Here is a 22,457-nt window from a genome sequence, read left to right on the forward strand (position 1 = left end):
TATTAAATTAAATGAAAAAAACATTGAAAGATTAATCGATAACTTAAAAACAAATTTCTTGCAGCCATAATACAACAGCTGACATAACATTTTCTGTGGTAAAGACACATTTTATACAGGATAGATAGGAGATAAAAACTGCAAACTAGAAAAAGGCTGCTGCAGATTTATTATTGAATACCACTGAAACACACTTGTAGGATTATTATAGGAATACTATTGTGAAACCATAGCAGATACATACCTAAAGGTAGAAACAGCTGCTGCAAACTACTCAATACAGCGGATCATTATTAAAGATTAGTATAGGAACTTCACATCTTACCCCCCCCCACAGTGTGTTTATAACGCTCCCTCTCCCTTCCATTTCCCCCAACCACTCCATTTCCATGGTAAACAGACAGATGAATAATTTAATCACGATCGATTCGTTTGTTTCGGCCTCAAATGCCAGGGTGTCATTTGATCACTCCCCACCCCTTCGCCCACCACCCTACCCGCCCTCCCACCTCCTCATTACTCCGTGGGGCCAAACAACAGGCTTTCCTCCCTTTAATGATGATGAGGAGGAGGATGCCTCCCTGTCACCGAAACATGTTTATTGAAGTAATCTCTGTTTGGTTTTAGCACTGATCTGTCTGTTTCACAATTGTTTGCTGTCTCTGTGTGTGTCTTTGTTCTTGTGGTGTGTGTTTTGCTCTTACTAAATTTTGATTGCGTAAGTGTGTGTTTTTGCTTAAACGATACAACTGTGTGGTGTGTCTCTACTGACCCTGACACTGTTAGCATTACTGTGTGAAGACCAGCCATGGTGGCTTGTTATTTTCTTCTCTTCCTCTGCTCAGAGGAAGCCTGGCAGACAGGGGGTGGACAGAGGGAAAGAAGTAGAACAAACAAGAAAAAAAGCAGCCAGATGAGTGATGTTAGGTTTGACAAGGAGGGGAGAGAAGGATGAGGATGGAAAGCAGCAGGGGGCGTTTGGGAAAAACCAAAGAAAACAAGTGATTGTCAAAGAAATTAAGGGAGGGTATGCAGAGAAGGAGAGGAGATTGAATGAAACATTTATAGAAAAATAGGGAAAAAACAGAGTGTAAACATGAAACAGAAAAGCCTGAGGTATACTTGCTGCATTACTGCATCAAACAAAACAACATGTTTGTGGAGAAAATCAAGCACATTACTGCCAGTGCCTAATGAAACTATGAATAAAATATCATTTATTTAAAATATCACATGCTGATTGCTTTCCCAGTTGCTTTGTGGGAGTCTCGCTGCAGCAATTTTTCACACACTTTTTGGTCTGATTTTAAGCTAAATAATATTTGGTGAAGGCCACGTTAAGGTACAAGAAAACTACAGTAACGGACAGGAGCACAGAAACCTGACTACACTTTCCAGCAGATATTACTTTGGTGGAGTATATTTTGCTTTCTTTGGGGCTAAAAGTGGCAATCGATAAATTCCATCCTAGTTTCTTCCTGTTGTCTTTACCTCTACTCTTTGCGATTCAAAGCTGCAGCAAGAATTTACATACTTCCATATACTAATTTGTTTGGTTCGTTAGTTAATATCTGTTGAAGGCAACCTTATGGGACAAGAGAACTACTGCAACACATCTGACTACTCTGTCCACCAGGTATTAATAAATGCATTACTTCCTGTGCACCCGAAGATATTCACCAGGAAAGAAGTACCAGACAGCAAGCGAACAGCAAATGTCAGAGCAAATGACCAAAATTGGCAGCAATACAGAGATCTCCAAACATGGAGAGAATAAGTGAGAGTGGAGGTAGAGTGAAAGAGAGAGTGGTGAAAACAAATGGCAATGAGTGATGGAATGAAGATAATAAGTTAATGAAAAGGGGAAGAGAGAGAAAGTTGTAGTTTGTGTGCGTGTGTTGGGGGGCACAATAGCCTCTGTGTTATCTGCTGAGGATGATGAAGGAAGAGGGGGCAGCTGGTTCACATTTCCATGGTGCAGGGAGATGGCAGCCAGCTGCACTACAGCTCTGAAGTAGCCTGCCACACACACACACACACACACACACACACACACACACACACACACACACACTGTCACTCTGGTGGAAAATGTTGTATATTGCTGTTGTTGCTCTGGGTTCATTCATGAGTCGACCTGGCTACGAGCTATGCTGCAATGCCCCGGTGAGTGAGGCAGCCTCATGGGACCTTGTTAGTGACACACACACACACACACACACACACACACACACACACACACACACACACACACACACAGTCGCCATGCACTCAATTCATGGCCAGATTGGATACCTGGGGCAGGAATCACTCACCAAATGAGACATTTTGTTGCAAAACTCTTAACATCATTAATTTGTGTGAAATAACTTGTTGAATTTTATTGTTTAGTATCTCTAAAATAAAGAGGATCCTGCCAGATGCTATAATTTCATGAACAAAGCAATGTACTGTGATTTTAAAAGTCTTAATTGGCTTTAGGTCATCATAATCTTTGAGTTATTTATTTTTTTTCCACCCTTGCTTGTCTGTCTCCTTACATGTAGCTTTTGCTCTCCTTCCTCTCTCTCACACTCATTTTCTTTTTCTTAAACCATGATCATAATCCAGGATGGTGCGGACAGCTACGGAGTGGCATGCACTTCTATACATACTACAATCGGGGGTACGCATACACAGACATGTTCAACACATTAGAAAATGTGATTGTTACCTGATAGCAGGGGGGCTCCTTTGTTGTATTTGGCTGAACAACTTGAAAAAGTCAAAAAAAGAAAACGGTGTATGCAACCACTTAAGAAGAGGACCAAGGATGGGGAATACAGTCCATTCATAAAGTTGAAGTGCATGCACAGTCAGTATGTATTGCGAACAGTCTGCGCAGTCAAAAATTTTGGGCCGTACATAGATATCCGGTGCCCGGAACCTTGCGGACGCAAAATTTATGTCATGCGGACCCTTGCAGCCACACCATTCTCAATTACCAGAAACCATTAATTGGTCTTTAATCTCTCTCTCTCTCTCTCTCTCTCTCTCTCTCTCTCTCTCTCTCTCTCTCTCTCTCTCTCTCTCTCTCACACTGCCACTATCTGGGAAACGGACCGAAGTAAAAATAAATTTAAATGCTCAATAATGTTAGCCATTTTTTTAAAAAGGCTTACATTTTAATTATTTCTTTATATATGTTATTGTCAAACATGTTAAAATATTGAGACATTATTTTTAGTTTTATGGCTCATTTCTGCTGCACACAAATTATGCTTTACTGAGCTGGGAATCAGCCACAGTCTTAAACATATACAAGTGTACCGTGGGCCTGGGTGGGTTTTGGGCTTTGTATTGTTGACTCTCCAGCCGCTCATTTTGTGTCATTGTCTCTAATTTACCTCAGAGGCTTTCCTGCTATCATGCCAGCAAATACAGGGCTGAAATGAGGGATGAAAGGGTAATAGAATACTGATTCATTTTATAGTACCTGTTAAGCTGCTCTGTGTGTGTGTGTGTGTTTGTATGTGTGTGTGTACAAGGGATAAGTGGATCGGTAGTATGCACTTAGGCACATTGCATAACCTAGAGAATGTACACACATTTGTGCATGTGTGGGTATTCACATTAGTGCATGTGATAATAAAAGCCATGGTCATATACAAACATACCCACCCACCCACACACACACACACACACACGCACACAGACAACACACACTCATACACACAGAGTCTCTAGAGAAGACAGAGACGGAATGGTTTGACCAGATGGAGCAGCCTGCTTCTTGCTGAGCGAGCTTGACGACAGCCGAACAGCTTGAGGTGTACCGGAGTGGCAGGCCACACACACAAACACGCACACACACAGAGTCACATATCATTCACACTGTATACTCTACATACAAATACAATGACACTGCCTCACACACTCACACTGTTTCCGTAGACTTGACACAAACAGATATAGTCACACACGGAGAGTCATGTTCACACAAACACACGCACTGATTTAGACATGCTCAGAGAGAACAAACACACTCGAACTGAAGTATACACACAATACACACTCCATAACACATTCCCTCAGACAAGGCCTTGAATCAGTCAAAATGTAAGTATAATCAAGAGCTATAGTGTCACTGGTAGTAATGACTTATTGGCTCACTCACTGTCTAGCCAAATGCCTAAAAACATATTGTTCCTCATGATAGCCACTTCCTTCCCTCTCCCAGTCTCCCTCTCTTCATTTTCACCTCTTCTCCTTCCTTCCCTCCTCTCTCCCTCCATTCCTCCCTTGCTACGAAATCGTGACTCTCCACTCAGGCTATTCCCTTAGCTGTGATTAGGGGCTTTGGATTCCAGCCTGCATGCATTTCAAGGCCCAGAGGCTTTGGAAAAACCAGCCATCTTTTCCAATCCAATAAAGACCGACGAGTGAGGGTGATCCAAATATGCGAAGCAAGCAAGCGAATGAGTTGTACACAACTCTTACGGTGAATAACCAAAACAAAAAGAAACATAAAAATCAAGGAAAAAAATGGGCCTCCTGGTTGAATGAAAGCCAGCGCTTTGCCTGGTGCCAAGAAGATGAGCAGCTTGGTGGTACGGCAGCCTGGCGTGGATGTCATCTTTTTATGCTCCTTCTCAATTTTTGTTTGCTATTTTCCCCCGATTAATTGCCCTGGTGTTTGTGTCGTTGGAACTTCTTAATATTTCCCCACTATGTGTTTACATCTACCTCCCTGATGTTTTGATATTGTGCTGTGGATAAGCCTTTAAAGGCAAGTTGTCACTTTGTTGCCAAGCTTCCATCATGTACTTCAGAAGCCTGAGAGTGTGCATGTTTTCATTCCACCTCTTGCACAACACTGCATCAACTGATTTGTTCCTGACCCTGACTGAAGGAACAAAAGGTGTGTTAAACAAGTTCAAGCTCATTTATCTAGCCTACATAGCATTTCATCACTAGCGTGTTTTGACAGATGCAGAAAAAAACTGTCCAGGTCTAATTAATCAGTTAAATGCAGAACAAAATGATGCTTACAGTAGTAAACAGGACAAAGTTAGTGGAAGACAAAGTTTTGCAGGTTCTTGTCTCCCTAACATGCTATACTATACTATCTTGGCCATTTGGTGCTTGAACTAGGATTTAATTAGGACCCATTCAGAAATTGACAAGTGGTCATTTCTGAAGCAGTGGGCATACTGCAAATTTGTTAATGAAATTTGGTAATGTAGCTGTAATTGCAAACAAATTTGTTTGAGCTTCCTCCAAATCCGGGTGAGCCTGGTGCCTCCTGTCAGGCTGAATTAGTAGAAAAGTAAAAATAAATAAAAAGACAGGAGTCAGGAGGAGACAAGAAGTGTACTGTTAGTAATTATAAAAGTAATACCTTTCCACACTTTCTGCATAAAATTACCATAAAGGAGGATACTGACACAATGACAAAACAATGGAAGAAATAATTTTGTGTCTTCTCTTGGGAACCGGCTGTGGCTTGGCATATTCCACAGTTTTGTGTTTACCTCCTGACAGCTCCTCAAAGGAGAATCACAGCCTGTCTGAATGCAGGCTTGGGAGATCTGGCCCAAAAGAAGACCTAAGAACATAATGGGCGATAACAATAGTCCAAAACAATAGAAAATCTGTCTTGAGACTTGACATAAAACTGAGACCAAGCTTGAGCCGGGTTATGTATTACATTGTAAAAAATATGGTAATCCATAGCTGGATTACAATAGCAAAACATCTCTAGTGGTTTAGGGGCTTCTTCTGTCTCATGCAGAGTCGTGGGCTAAGATTCTGTCGGTCGTCTCTGGCCGACATAGTGTAAATCACTGAAACTGAGGTTTCTGGTTTAAACCTGCTGCTGCTGATTCAAGGGCAGGAGGAATTATAGTACCCACCATCACTGCCAAAGTGCTCTTGAGCCATAGTGCTCAATGCTCAAACTACTGCATAAAGCACTGACTCTGAGCTCTCAAGACTTCCCTCTCTCATGGTCTCTCTCCCTCTCTCCCTCTGAGTATTCATTGTTCTTCAGAGCACTATGGCTGGCAGTGGCTCCACAGTCTTGTCTCGGGTCACTATGATACATTCATCTGTCTACATTAAGTCCATCTCAGACCCCACCACCTCCAGCCCATCCCTCTCATGGCTTCGTCATCGACCTGTCAGACTCATCCCTTGATTAGACTCAGCTACTCTGGATGTGGTTTCACCTGGTGTCTCTGTGTGTGTGTGGTCTCCCCTCTCACTCATTTGTTTTCTCTCTTACTTTGTGATTATGTATGTAAACAAGGGCTCTCTCTTTCTTTTTGTCTCCCTGCCTCCCTCTTTTTTGACCTCTCCAGCCACCGCCACTCTACATATGTGTACATATGTGCATGTTTGCATGTATACATATGTATGTGTGTGTGGCTCCCTGGCTGGGTAAGCGTGTCACATTCCTTTAAAGTTATAGTAGGAGAGAAGAGCTATCTCTCCCCCCCTCTCTCTCTCTCTTTCATTCCCACTCTCCCCCTCACTCCACGCAGCATGGCATACAGCACAACAATACACAGTATGGGTGTGCAAAGTGGTAAAATGACAAACACACAGAGGAAATAAAAGACAGCGAGATAGAGAGAAAGGGGTCTTGTTTATGCATTAGTTGCAGGACTTAAAAGCCCCCCCACATACACACACACACACTCTACCACCACTTAAAAGCAGCGTGGGTACTGCAGGCAGAAAAACAAACAAACGCAGTACCCCCCACCCACCCCATCACTACTGGGGTGTTGCTGTTTTGAATACCGCAGAATAAATTTGCTTTTGTGTTCTGCAGTTGCCTTAAAAATATGACATTTTATATGTATTCTATAGCATAAGTGTGACTCACACACGCACACATAAGGTGTACAAAAACTTCACATATTGGAGTTAAATCAGGCAGGGATGGATGGCTGTAGCTAGCGGTACCCTGCTGTGAAGGAATTTGTGGTGTAAAAAATAGAGGATTTAAAGAGGTTTACCAGCTGTCTGACCTCTCACATTTGACCTAAACACCTCCCCACCCCACCACCCTCCTCAACTCCCCTCCTTTCCTGGGCCCTCTGAAATTCTTTCTCAAGTCAACGGCACACAAAGTGACGGGGGTTATTGGAGTCATTGGCCAGAGTGAAAGGGTCAGAGGAGGGGTGCTCAAAGGAGTGATTGCTGAATTTGTAGACACACCGAAGTGAATGTGTGTGAGAGAGAAGCATTGCACATACATCTGAGAAGCCATGCATGTGAGGCCACTGTATGCACCTTTTCTTATGCACTAAGTTTGTGTGTGTGTGTGTGAGAGAGAGAGAGAGAGAGAGAGAGAGAGAGAGAGAGAGAGAGAGAGAGAGAGAGAGAGAGAGAGAGAGAGAGAGAGAGAGAGAGAGAGAGAGAGAGAGAGAGAGAGAGAGAGAGAGAGAGAGAGAGAGAGAGAGAGAGAGCATATTTCGTGGAAACTCCATTGTGTTATCATCACCTTTCTCCTGGCTTTTGCCCATGTCCACGCCCGTTGTCGTCCACAATAACCTTCTGTCTACTGCACAAACAAACTCTTTATTCTGGTGGGTGGGAGGAAACTATGGAAGTTCACAACACTGGCTTTGTGTTTCTAAAATTCACTGTGGAGGAATACATTAAAATGGATCATACCACATTATTAACTCCTACCAAATCCCCCCCCCATCCGTACAGCATCTGCCAACCACTGTGGAAATGCTCAACAGGTCACATGAGGCAGCTTGAGCCTCAATGTTCGGCCAAACAACACAAGATGTCTGATGGTTATCTAGAAACACTGGGGGGATTTTCGTGGGAAATTCTTCAGACCTGGGCTTCTATAAATACAGTTACTGATATTGTCTGGATATTTAGTTCTTCTTTTGGTCTATTATTTCAGTTCACAATTAATTTTAAATCAATATATTTATATATATATAAATTATAAATAGCCTCGCATGGCAAGCTAGTGTGCAAGCTGTGTGCTGCCTTGACCATCCATGGTGACCTGCTTTTTCTTTTTAGCATGGTGAAGACTGTCATACTGGGATTATAATTTCTATTTAGGTGTTTAAATGCAATGTAGATGCAAAATTTGGATTCTCCCCTATAATGTGTTGCTCATATCCTTTTGCTTGTAAGGATTTGTTTATTGATCTCTGCTTTACTTGTCTTTGTTATTTTGTGTAAAGTCAGTCTTTGTCTTTGTCTGGTTTGCTGTACCGCACCATATTGGAACGCAGGGCTTGTGTTTTTAGTAAAAAGTCCCGAGTCAAAGTGTCACATTTGCTGCTGTCTGTTCCTTGGGCCTTTTTTAAAGTGGCTGTAAAAAACAGTTGTCTTTCCCAGGCTTCCAGTGGTAGTGCTGGTGGTGGGACTGTGATGGGTGGACTGACAGGCAGAAAGACAGAGTGTGGGTCAACCTCGCCATCTGTCTCTGCTCTTTACAAGGCTGTGTGATTGACAGGGATACAGACACTCCCCTACCCTCCAGCCCAAACAGTATCCAACCACAGCCTGCTGCACATGGAGTTGCACAACACTAATTGCTATGGTAACTTGTGTATCTTTTTTTTTTTTTTTTACATTAAACCAAATAATCAGATCCAGTCACATTAATCGGCCATAATGAAAGTGTAGCAATTTAATGTTATTTTGAAAATTATTGCAGAGACATACTAACTAAAATATGTGTAAGCATTGCAACTAAATCCTAAGTGGCAGCAAGGAGAATACCTGTGGTATATTGAGTGGTGTCCAATATGGTGTCTTGTGTACTGTATGTCTGCTGCAGTACCTGCTGGCTTCATGGTGGTGTGAATGTAAATTTCTGGTGGAGATCAGTAATTTTCATGTTCACTCCTTTTAGTCAATAATCAGATAATAGCACAAAGAAATGCAAATGAAAATATACCTTCTCTAATCACACGTGGAAAAAGTTTAATCTTAGAAACTCTGGCTACCACAGTGAGGTTACTAAATACTACTTAGCCAGCTGATGGGCTTTGGCCCAGTTTCAGAAGCAAATTACAAGGATTAACTCCATTTTCAATTAATTCCCTGAATAAAAAGAGCCTGAAAAAGATGACCACCCTTGACGAAGAGAGGGTTTGTTATCAACAGAGCCAATAGAGTTTGTGTTCGAGTGTGTGTTTTGTATGTGAATGTGCAAGTTTGTATCTCTCTCTCTCTCTCTCTCTCTCTCTCTCTCTCTCTCTCTCTCTCTCTCTCTCTCTCTTTCTCACTCTTGAGACATACAGGATTAATCAGAAAGCTGCCAGGACAAAAGGAGCCTTAGATATAAACCGTGAAAAAGCAGCATTGCTTCAGCAAAGGTTGCAGCCTCATTATATTTAACTGAATGATCACTGTCAAAGCAGCAACCATTTTGAAACCTGAGTTTGAAAAGGCACAATATGGACCTAATTTATTGGATGCTGCTGGCTGTGGGCCCTGTCTGTTTTTTCTTTTGTTTTTTTTTTTAATAATTAAAAAAGAGACGATGGTAGTTCTCAGTGCATAGCATGTAAGTTATCCATCATTAACTCTAACCTCTAGAGCAAAGGCCTAATTATGAGGCCCACAAATACTGTATGACCAGTCCCTAGTGTATAGTTTCACAGCAGAAGAATTTTTTAACAATGCAGATTTTATTTCTGGCATTTGCAACAGTGTTTTTCATATGAAGCAGAAAAAGAAACACTCTTAGCTGTCACATGCCCTTGATGGCTCTGTGGTAGAATATTCTTCTCTAATCATCTGCAACGTTGAACTCGTAGTGCAAATACTACACTTAAGTTAACTCTTTAATGATGTTACATCCCTCTTTAGCACACAGCATTTCCTTGTATTTACATTACAAGCACCTAGTTATTACACTGAGCTCTCTTACACTGTACTTCTGTTTCAGAAAAAGATTCACACGTGGCATTCATTTTCTGTATAAAAACATGATTTATCATTTAGATTTTAACTTTTTTAAAGCAAAGGGTGAAAGATAGCTCCAGTTTCACTCAGTTGCGAATTTTCTTAGCATGCCAGCGGTCATGTTGTTGTGTAGGTGTCACATTTTTTTAAATGGTATGTATCTCATTTTGGAAATGAAACTTCTCAAACCACACATCAAATGTTACACAGTGAGCCCTGCCAATTACACAGAGGAGTTTTGGAGACATTTTCTAAACACTCTGGTCTGCCAGTCTTTCCCTCCTGCGCCTCCTCCTCGATCACTTAGAATAATCTCATTTCCCCCATCCGCATCCCATTTCCAGAATAAATATGAAGCGTTCTTCCCCAACTGCCCTTCAAAAACTTCTTTCCTCGTCCAGTGGCAAATTTTAAAGGGCATTCAAGCCTCTGGCCAGTTGGTGTGATGCTTGTCTGACTCTATTGGCCAAGGGCCAAAAACTGGTATCACCCCTCCAACCCCTCCTTTTTCCAGTTTCCCTAACCACCACAATCTCTCTTGCGTGCACGCACATACACATACACACACACACACACACACACACACACACACACACACACACACACACACACACACACACAAACAAACAAACAAACAAACAAACAAACAAACAAACAAGCACACACACAGTAAATCCCCAACCAACTGCCCTTTTATTGTCAAGGACTGCCTCACACCCCCCATCTCACCTCCCTTCTCCAGCTTCCAACTGTGACCTTTACTGTGTCCTATAATTAAATGCCTCCCCTATATATTATATGTAGCGGTCCTTTCCAGATTCATCCAAGCTGAGGTGTTCTCATCACAGACATAACAGACAGTGCCACCTGTAACCTTTGGCCTTTATGATCCTTGGCAGCCAGTGCGACAGACCAGGAGAGGCAGAAAATAAAAACGAGTGTTCCTCTATGTGTGTCTGTCTGGTGTGTGTGGTTTTGTCTGCCAACTTGTGGCACCACAGTATGGCGAGGTTGCACAGGAGACAGATAATGTGTCACCCCTCAGTGGTAAACAAAATGGCTGTGCAATAAAGTCCGCATTTAGGAGGTCAGCTTGCCACCCAAACCTCCTAGCTGCCAATCCGTTCGCCCCTGCTGCACGACCCTGATGCTTGCTGCTGTGCACTCAACCTCAACTGAGGTGGATTTCAGCTAAAAGCCTCACAGCCCCAGGTGTTTATTGGAAGGACAGTGCAGCCTCATAATGTTCAGAGTAAACCCATTTCCTACCGATCGAACTCAGGGCAACACCTGGAGAAAAACAAACGGTTGAAGATTCAATGGGCTTCTGGTAATTTGGTCTCAAATCTTTTTGTAAACCTCCAGTTCCTTTTGAAAGTAGTCAGACACAACAGTCTATCATTTTCCCAAAAAGCGTTGAAGGCTGCCTGAGCATTGATCAGACAAAGTCACAAAACACTGGTGATTCTGAGCTTTAAAAAGAACAATTTTGAGTCTTGGGCTGACTCATAACTTTAAGAGTGACCCTTAAAATTCTATACTTTCGTGCCAGCAATCATTTCACAAGAAAAGTTGGCAACCTCTAAGTAAAAAAAAAAAACAAAAAAACACCACATGATTTTCAGCAGTTCTTTGCAACAAAATCTCTTTTGAGTTGGCAAACTGGAGCTCAAAAGGCTCGTAAGATCCCAGAGAACGGTTATGGTGTTCCCAGGGGGGATAGCAGATGGTTGACACAAGGTGCCTCTGAAGTGTCAAGCACCATTTCTGGGTCTGGGAGGTAAGGAACATTTGAGGGCAAAGGCTCATGGGAAAGCTACTCCAAGGAGAGGTTGCCAGGGCAGGGCATGCCGCAGTCTCTTAATGAGGTCACAGCGGTGCAGTTTTCTCTACCTATGCAAACAACCTTCACATGAGGCAAAAAAAGGGTGCTCATGCGTTGCCATAACAGAAAATATATTTCACATAGAAAATGTTCTGGAGTTTATTCTGTAGGCACGAACATTGAACTATCAGTCAAGGTTGTATTCAGGGTGGCATATGTTTGATTTTGTTGTTCCTGGGTGCTCTTGCATCCTCCAAAGACCAAAGATATGTGAGTCACATGGACTGGAGACTCTGAATTGCCTATAATTGGGAATATTAGTGTCTCTGCAAAAGTGTACATCCTAATGTTTCAGTTTCTTGAACATTCTGTATATTAATATATTTAATAACAGAATGATTCTACCCTTTCCCCTGACTCTGATTTTTGGACCTAATATATCAGGCATGCAGGGTCACAGAAATACTTCTCACATTTGTTGTCAGGACACTGATCGCTGCACACCTTACTACCTGTTGCAGGATAATGTTGAGTGGAGATTACCGTTGCATTTAATGTAAGTCAAAGCTAAATGCTAAAAATGTTAATGTTACTGACAATATCTTTCAACACATATGACTATGTTTTCCTTGCATAAGCTCTTCTCCTTCCACTGGGGCTTCCCTATGCTTGGTGGTTAATGACAGGTGCACCGTGTTTCAGGATGAGGAGTGGATGGCAACGAAAGAGTGAAGCTGGGCGGTAGATACACACTGGGGCATTTACATAATAGTCCTGCAGTTCCATGCAAATTCATGTGATTACCTACCAAACATCTGCAATGCAAGCATAGTTTAGTATGCATGAGTTCGGGGGGGGGACTGAGGGAGAGGAGGGAGGGGTTTAGATAGAGAAAAAGAAAACAGAGATGGAGGATTTGAAGGACGACTAGCTTGATCAGGGAGATATATTTAGAAGCCAAACACACCTTCCTTCACACACACACACACACACACACACACACACACACACACACACACACACACACACACCTTACCAATGACACATGGAATCAATATTGTTAGGATTTCAGCATGGAGAAAAACAGATGGTTGCTATAGACTTGTTTTATAGCTGAGATTGAAGTGTGTGTATGTTTCTAGGTATACCTCTGCTTCTTACAAAGACAAACAAATACACACATACAGAAACAAATCAATTATATGCGTATACATAAATGAGTTCACACTAAATTATTACACACATAAACATCTAAAAAAATAGAGAAATATAAAATCACCTACACACATATGCAAATACAAACTACTACAAATATAAAGTACTATATCTACATATTTATGCACACATACTAATGTCTCATACATGTATGAATACATACTAATATATGCAAACAACACACATGGACAGAGGCACAAATACACAAGCACAAACACTGACACCTCATACAACACATACAAATAACCTAGTCATAACACACAAACACACACACCGATACAGTGAATGGACCTGCATCTTACATCTTTGTGTTGTTGGTATTCTGTAGGGTTTGAATCAATGTAAGACAGTAAACTGGTTGAGGTAAAAGCCTGTAACTTGGAGCTGATGCATAAAAACTTCATCTAAAGTGAAAGACTGCAGAGGGAGAGACAGTGGCTGAAGGCTGAACATAAACAGCAGCCAGCAGATAGCAGAGGGCCATGAAAAAGGCAGTATTTGCTCGAAAATTTGTGTTTTTCCATCATCTTACAACAGAAAACAGCACAATTGACTCTGGCTTATTTTCATCATAATCAGCTAATGAATCAGCTTTATTCTTTTTTCCTTTAAATCAAAACTTGACGATAAAGAGTGATTTCATGCCATTCTTGTGGATTTTATGTTAGCCAAAACATTTTCAAATCCACACAATACCGTCCCAGAAAATTCCATTTTTCTCCTTTAAGTGAAGTTCAGACTGTTTTTTGCCACACATACTTGTTTTTGATCCATCTCCTTTGATACCATCCAGTTACCTCTGCATATTGTTTCAGCGTACTACTGTTTGTATCAGAGATGTGGGACCTGAAACGTAATTACATACTATTACACAGCAGCCAGACAATAACTACTATTGTGCAGTTTGGAAAGGTCAGTCAGAACACTCTGACACTGACACTCAGCTAGCAACTCACAGTTAGCAGTTAGCCAAAGCCATCAGCTGGCTGTTGATGCTGCTGGGTCAAAGATATATCAAAGTAAGCAATGCTAACAGGAATAAGCAAGCAGTCTATATCTGAGTAAGTTTTGCTTGAATCTAACATTGTGTTTATTTGTGGTTAGGAACATAATAATATGGATTTTTCTATGGTTGTCTTACATTCGTTGATCAAAGTGGCTAGTGTAGCTTTAGCTACTTAATGGTTACGTTAGCCACATAGCAGAGATGGATAGGCATTTTTATTTTTGTCGGGAAATATTTTCTCTGGTATGTCTTAATCAGCCATTTTCTATGAGCTGTGTTAGTTGACAATAAAGGTAATAAGTCGCTGGAACGGTATTCTCAGTTTTCTGATTCTGGAGATGCCTTTGCCCTTCTCTTGGACACAAATATTAACATATCTTCCTCAAGTAACCTAATTACTATCTTATTTGATTTTTAAGAGTTAAAATAAGTCAAATAAGTGGCATTAGTGGTATTTTAGAGTAATTGAAAGACCTCGGTCAGTCTTTTGTTGTAGGTGGGATGTATTGAGCAAGAACACTGATGTTATGTCATTAGTGGTTCTTGTTGCAAATAATGGTAAACGGTAAATGGACTGTACTTGTATAGCGCCTTTCTAGTCTTCCAACCACTCAAAGTGCTTCACACTACATATCACATTCACCCCAGCCAACTGCTCATCAGTCCAAAGAAGCGAATCATTCACACACACTCACAACAATTTGGGGTTCAGTATCTTGCCCAAGGACGCTTCAACAAGTGGGATAGGGGAAGCCAGGTTTGAACCACGGACGTTCCGATTAGTGGACAACCTACTCTACCACTGAGCCACAACCGCCCCTTCAAATGGGGACATTTGAAGAATATTAACCTATAGGCTAAAGGCCTAAGCTCATTTCAAGTGTCCTGCATGCCTTTTATAGAAAAATAATAGTTGTCCTTGGCTGGACATTGCATTCATATTAGCTGCTAAAGTTCTAGAAGGTTCAATTTCTCTTATTATCTCAGATTTTTCTAATTCAGTTTGCCACAACCTCCTCAGAGTTTGTCACAGGGTAGAGGGGCCAATACCCATCCCTGGAGAATTAACAACATCCCTACCAGGCTGCAGCAGGGGAGTCATTGTAAACAGGGCCTGTCCTGGAACAGTCCTGGAGCCAAAAATGAGATGTTGTTGATACACACACTTTAGAAACCAAACAGTGCATGAAAAACGTACTCCTGCGGAAAGTCCAACTTTTTTTTTGGAACTAGACAAACACAGAAAATATTATTCTTTTTGAAATTCTAGGCATCAAACACTCAGTTTTGATCATCATGCCCAACCAAACTGAGGTCTTTTTAACTGTGTGTGTGTGAAGTGAGCTTACTATTCACCTCATAAAAGAGATTATTAATGTGGTCCCTCCAGTCATAAGTAGTTGTTTTTCCCCTTGTGAATATAACTTCACATCTTTACAGTGTGTATGAGTGGATGGAAATAGCTTGGTGTCTTAAAGTCATTGGTCTCATGGTGTCTTCTGGAGAAATTCATGTATATACTTACCTGTACCTTCATGTAGGATTCACTCCTTCCTTTTTAATTTTTCTTGACCCATTGTGGCATGTGTGTAGGTGTGCATGTGCATACAGTTTTATATCTATTGGTCCTGCTCTCATTTCATGCTTATGGCGCAAATTCCCATCTCCCCTTCCCTTCGCTGCCTTTTTCAATCTCAGTAATCAAATGCATTAGTATCAATATTGCATAGGGAAACGAGCTGAATTTAAAGCTTGACCATGTCAAAGTGAGAGTCCCTGATAGCCAGTGACTGCCACCACTTAGTGTTAACTGTGCCACCATTTTGGCTGTATTACAGAAGCCTGACGACTGGTTAATATCTGGAGTGATGGCCAGTTTTCACAGGGGAAAAAAGTCCAACACTGGGAATAACCTAAAATTTAATGAATAAACTTTGTCACGGTAAGGTTGTCAGTTTGAAACAAAACAGAACATATTTCATTGCATTTCTTCACATTAATTTGCTTAAAGCTGTTTGACTTACATATTAGCAAATACTGAACAACATGGACATCCCATTGTTGCACTTGATGAATGTAAGTCCATTATTTAACTCACCTTTTAAATCTGGTTTGGTGGACCAACTTCTAGGAAAAATATGCTCAACTTGCTGTCATACAACTGATCTCCTTATGGTAATCATAGAAAAGGTTTCAGTCGTAGTCATCTGGACACTGTTTTCAGAATCAAGACGTTTGGCTCCCATCCGGAAGTCATTCTCAATTTTGAATTGCGAACAATTGAGAATGACTTCTGGATGGGAGCCAAACGCCTTGATTCTGAAAACAGTGTCCAGATGACTACGACTGAAACCTTTTCTACAATGGAACACTCCTGGACGAATAAGGGACTACACCGTCTCCTTATGGTAATGTTAACCTCTGTGCAGCAGCACTGAACACTTAGGAGTAGTAGGTTAAGTACTTGATAATACAGTAGTTTAGAGAAAAGTCTGCAACTTTAGGCTAACTAAACTGCCATCCATATTGTGCCAGTGAGAATTAGAGAATGCAGCTCTGTTGTCACAAGACTGCTGCTGATGATTTCCCCTGCATAACGTAAGACAATGGGTCACCAAAAGTAGTTTTAGTCGGTTAGCATACAGTATTAAATTACTTGGCAAGTTAGTCGGTAGTGCTTTTACTTTGCCAAAGCTCATCTTCTTCAAGCTTAACAACCACTAACTATTGCTAATTATTTTCCTATGAAATGAGTAAGTTGTTACAGTCATCATAGTCACATTGAAATCTGCAAAACATGACCATTAGCAGTTTCCTCTGGATCACAGCCTATAATGTGGAAGCAGCTGAGGTAATGGTGAGGGTTTATCAATCGATTGGCCTCTCTGCTAGTATTGCCAGAATGCTAAATACTCTGCCTTTTTTCTAGAGGGAAAGTGATGAATGCTTTTAGCAAGAGTTGACAGGTTTTCCCATGGAGGTGCTAATAGCAGGAGAAACATGCTGTGCTTTCCATATCATGTCTTCCTTTTGAGTGAAGGACTGCTTTAGCAACTTGTTGTAATCTCTGTTTAGAGCTGTATTTGCTGTTGAGGTTAAAATTTTGGTGCTTTGGTGAGGTTTTAGCTTCCCCAGTCCCTCAGGGATTAATAAAGAATATGTGTAGGCATGTATGTATCTTCTATCTAAACTTATCTATCCTCTGTCTTCTATTTACATTTCAGAAAAGAAGGCAGCATTGAGCTGCATAGACAGTGTCTATGGTTAAACTGGAACCCACACATGGCCTTAGGTTATGTTTGGTGAGGCCATTACAACAATAGCTGTTGTAATTGTGTTGTGAAGTTTGTATTATAGCAACCAAAGGTGGAGATAGAAAGTCATACCCTAAGGGGTGGGCCATAAATCACAACCTAGGCATCTTGTGAGCATAGATAGAGTAATTCCCTACAGGCATGGCGAGATTCCCTCCACCTACACCAATGTTTACAGTCAGAACAATAGGGGAATCATTCAGAAGTCCCCTAGACAATTTGATACTCCCCTATTCTCTCTATTCATGTTTCTGTTTCCCTCAATTTTCACTAAGGACATTACCTACCCTCCCGGCCAAGAAAAAAAGAAAAGAAAAAAGAAACAAGCAAGGACACACATCGGTCATGTGTGTATAGTATTTTGTTGAAAGATGAGCTGAGCTTCTGAAAGACACCCACTTGTTTATGGCATGGTGTCGCCACAAAAGACCTATTGTTGATCTCTCCCTTTGTGTTTTTGTAAGTACACATGTGTCACGTGTTCTTGAAATTGTCTGTTTGAATTACTTATGAGAATTTTTTTTGAGGCCAGTGGCTTTACACTGTGTGTGCATTTATTTCATATATGAGTTTTGATGTATACATTTGTGGTTTTATTTTAAGTGCCTACTGCTGGATGTGTCTGTCTGTTTCATCTAGCCAGTTGAAGAACCTGGTCTAGTAGCTGTGAAGGGTGGGGCACGTATATGCCTGCTGTCTGAGGTGCTTGGTTACACTGCAATTAGCTGTGGTTTTCTGCCTCTTTTAAGACCACAGTCACAAATGCAACCCTGTAAAACAGCTGCATATATTAACATTTCTCATTTTTTATTTTTTTTTAATGTGATTGAATTAAGGTGATGTAAGCTGTTGTAGATCATGATAGTGGGTTAGTCAATGTTGCCCCATTTTTACTCCAAATAACATATTATGAAAAAGGTTTGAGGTAGCTTCCTGTATATATTCTGGCTAAATATCCTTCTGTCCATTGGTATAGTTGGCCTGTAAAGTTATCTGTCACTTTTTAGCCTATGTGCTACTGATTATGATTGCATCTGAATGATAGAGATTGTAACAGATTGTCAGTCAGTTATGCTATTTTTGAAGTACATTCAGTTCACATTTCAGCCTCTGACACTCTTGTCAACGCAACTTGCAGTGCAGGTAAGGATTTTATGAAGCGTTCAGGGAATAGTTTGAAAGTGGCTGTTTCATGGATCAAAACTGTAAACCTGTGTTGATAGAATATTATCTTTAACCTCTAGGTTACCCAGAAAAAAAGTTGCTTTAGGGCATCCACGATAAACTGCCCACTGTCTGCACAGTTTGTACTGTATAGTACCTTGTTAACCACCCAGTGTGCAGGTAATTAATCTCACTTCTAGAGATTCACCCCCCCATTTAGGCTCAGCTGAGCAGTAGCCTCCCTGGAGTTGGGAGGTGTTCAGTGTCTTGCACAAGGACACTAAAACAGGACAGATGCTTGCTGACACAGGGGCTTGAATCTAGGCCTGTGATCTTGGTCCTCTGAAAATGGACAGTTTTGTGTTTTCATGTTTACAGCTTGGTTGCTGAGACAGACATTGCTTTCTGTTTGTGTCTTTGAGCAAGACCCCACAGCTTTTTAAAGTGTATCTGCTCACTCATCTTGCTGTAAGATACTCTAGATAAGGGTGTCAGCTGAACATCAAAAATGTCAACAAAAAGAAAAAAAAGAAAAAAGACATTGACAAACTCATTACATTCATGTCATGGATCTCTCTCTCTTCTCTCTGTCTTTGTCTCTTTATTCACGTCTTCTTAATTAAAGAGTATGTATAACCACTTGGTGGTGGCTCTGTGCTGCACCAGACATATCAATGAGAGAAATAGTATGTGTGTGCATGTGGTGGGAGGCGTCCCCCATCCCCCTGTGTAGCTTGGGGGATTAATGGCAATTTGACTAAAACAAAGAGACGGTGCCTGGAATATCATTGGGTGCCTGTGTAATTACAAGGCAATGAGATAAGCAAATAACGACAAGATCAGGCGATTAGGAAAGAAAAAAAAGAAAGAAAACAGTGACTCCCCTGCTAATTAAGGGATGTGAGAAGACGCTGGTTGCAAGATGGGGATGTTACAGGGTTTGGAATATGTGACACTTTGCTTCCAGTAGTGTCACCGACACACTATTGCCTTCCTTCCATTAATGTGTCAGCAGCAATGAGGGGTTGTGAAAAGTGCAGCAGAGTGGTATGTTTATCAAAAGTCCTGTCCTGTCGATGTGAGCAGAACCATCACCTTTTCCAATACGCTCGGGCTACGAGCATCCTGTTAAATGCTTGAAAGTGATACATATAGCATCATTTTATTTAGGCATTTTGCTCCCATCTAGAACTGTCACAACAATCAAACTATTACAGTATATTGTGTTACTTCACTGTCACAGTATGTAAATGCTAAGTAGTCATTTTCCTTATGTTTATGGGGTATTTTGATGTGTCAGTTGTAGAAAATGTTATTATATTTGTGATCTGATCCCAGATATGAATGTTTGGAACTATGATTATGGATCTGGGTGTGTGAAAAACAGTATGACGGTCAACAACCCTTCCTAGCATAAATAAAGTTCATAAGAAAAATTCCTAATTTTTCCCATCTTTCCTCCTGCCTTTTTTCAGAGTGCCAACCGTCCTGCGTGAAGACCCCAACCTTCCGTGCGCAGTCGGGGCCTCGGCTCGCCAGCCAGGTCAAAGATCAGTCCCGTCCCACCCCTCCCTGCCCCCTTTTCCCTACTGGAGCCAAGATGGCCACCAGTGGTGCCCCTCGCCTCTCCTTGCCACTCCTGCTGCCTGTCACCACGCTGCTGCTATCACTGCTGCTCACCAGCTCCCATGCCTTATGTAAGTATCAAGACACTGACTAGCCATTCTACTACTGATAACTTCTCAGTTTTCCTATGTAGTGCCCTTCAGAGGTTCATCATGCAAATTTGATACACAGGTTAGAAACAGGGAATATTGCAGAAGGGGGGAGGATGGCAAGTTAACAAATATTTCCTTCCTAGCGCTTTTTATAGAGATACTTCAGCTGCTATTTGCTACTGTCCTTTTCAGTTTGCTTTCGGTGAGCGTGTAAAGGCATGTATTTCTATCTGCAATTGTTTATCTCATCTTAGAAAGGCTGTCTTCATCTCCAAAAAGTATGTTGTTTATAGACTGTTTCTGCCTTAGCCAAAGAAAATAAGGATTTCACTACAATGTCAAGAGCTAGGTTTGACTTGTAAGAGTAAGTGCCATTCTTACATCTACATTTGTATTTGTATTGTACTTAAAGGTCCAGTGTGTAACATTTAGCAGGATCTATTGGCAGAAATGGACTATAATATTTATACGTACGTTTTCATTAGTGTATAATCACCTGAAAATAAGAATCATTGTGTTTTTGTTATCTTAGAATAAGCTGTTTTTATCTACATAGGGAGCGGGTCCCCTTCCATGGAGGTCACCATGTTGCATCACCATTTTTCTACAGTACCCCAGAACAGACAAACCAAACACTGGCTCTAGGGTCGTTCGCATTTTTCGCAAGTCTCGCGGCCCCTGTGGTTTCTCATACATGCTTGGAAGGGGAGGGTGATGCAAGCGGTACATGTGACTGATATCAGATTTTTCTGTGACACCAATCAGAAACCCAGACAATGTTAAATCATGGATATCTTGAAATATTTTGACATGATGTTTGTCTGTATACATCGTCCTCCATAACTTTCCATGTTAGTAACAGAGGAAAGTCAGTAGTCTCTCTCACCCTGTCAACTCCTGCTTAGGATTTGTTCTGCACCATTTCCCCGTTAAGATTGGCTTAGAGCAGCATTAAGGAATCAAAACAAAGAGGAAGCTCTGCAGAGAAATGGAACAAGAGTGATGGTGAGGTGGGGAGGCTCCCCCTTGGGTTTCATTGTTTGTAAATCCTGTGTGAGTGTGGGTTTGGGTAAGTGTGCTGGTGAGTATGTAAAAGAATTATATATGTATGACGCGGTGAATGTGTGTATGTCTGTAGATCATTGTGACCAATGTGCTTTTCATCAGAGGAACAGGTGTGCATACACCTTTTTAAATGCACGCAAATGAGCAAAACAAGGTATCAGCTATATTCAGGTGTAAACAAACTGCAAAACTACATTAAGTCTGCAAAAACATAACGAAATGAGGAAGGTCTAAACAAAGAGACAGAATCCATCAAAATTGTGAGCAAGAGAAAAAGAATGCGTGTTAAAATGGCCCTTTTAAAATATCAACAGATTCAGCCAAAGTGACATTTGAGGTATACTGTTCCACAGTGTAGGTGCCACAATCGACATTTTGAAGAAGTCTATCTTAGGTAATTTGCAAGATTTTTCAGTCTGTCTGTCTCTTTGTTCATCTCAGTTTCTGACATTCAGTGAGTGTGTTCTCAGTGGTTCAAGATAACATGAGGAGGACTTGATTTTTCTCATGTCGCAACAGAGCTGTCTACTCTTGATTGCATGGTAGTTTGAGTGTCTGGTGGTATAATTCGAGTGTCTCTCAGCTCAGCTGGCTGAAAACATCTGAAATCGCACTCAGATGTCAACCAGATGTCTTTGTTCTCTTCTTTTTTGTCTTTTCTGTCTCACTGACTGCAAGGCCACTCACTAATTTTCAGAGGGAAAGTAAAGCAAAGGTGCAAAAGCTCCTCCTCGTAACATGTTGCATATTAAGACAATTGATATGTTAGGACTCCTTTTCTCCTCCACTTCAACTTATTCATAGCCTCTGTTTGCTCACCCTGGTTTAAATAACATTCAGTGCAGTCTGCTTCATCTTTGTTGGAGATTAGCCCCCCCCCCACTCTCTCTTACACACACTCTCACACAAACACAAATACACTAACAGCAGGGCTCTCTCCCCATCTGTCAGTATCTGCCAGTCTTTGTCTGCTCTACCTGTGGATATGATCGGTGTTTTTGTCAAGCTCTCTCTCTTTTATTGTCTCTTGCTCATGTTGACACTTTGTTTTGTTTTTGGTTTATTTTTCTTGTCCTGCCCCCTCCTGGCCACACACACACACACACACACACACACACACACACACACACACACACACACACACACACACACACACACACACACGTCTCGCTCTTCTTTCTCATCTCTTTTTGGGGCCACACAGCGTTGCC

At 41.3% G+C, this 22,457-nt stretch overlaps 1 protein-coding gene across 24 annotated transcripts in view; it reads left to right on the forward strand.

The window, feature by feature from the left end:
* Positions 1–22,457, forward strand: part of ptprsa (protein tyrosine phosphatase receptor type Sa) — a 229,772-nt gene that overhangs the window by 79,068 nt on the left and 128,247 nt on the right. For all 24 annotated transcript variants that reach the window (XM_044200931.1, XM_044200918.1, XM_044200921.1 and 21 more), the window contains one exon: positions 19,939–20,160. In XM_044200931.1, the coding sequence (XP_044056866.1) occupies positions 20,064–20,160 (97 nt within the window). In that variant the 5' untranslated portion in view covers positions 19,939–20,063. The remainder of the gene's footprint in view (positions 1–19,938; positions 20,161–22,457) is intronic.

This window comes from Siniperca chuatsi, linkage group LG6, assembly GCF_020085105.1.
Source record: "Siniperca chuatsi isolate FFG_IHB_CAS linkage group LG6, ASM2008510v1, whole genome shotgun sequence".
NCBI classification, from domain to species: Eukaryota; Metazoa; Chordata; class Actinopteri; order Centrarchiformes; family Sinipercidae; genus Siniperca; species Siniperca chuatsi.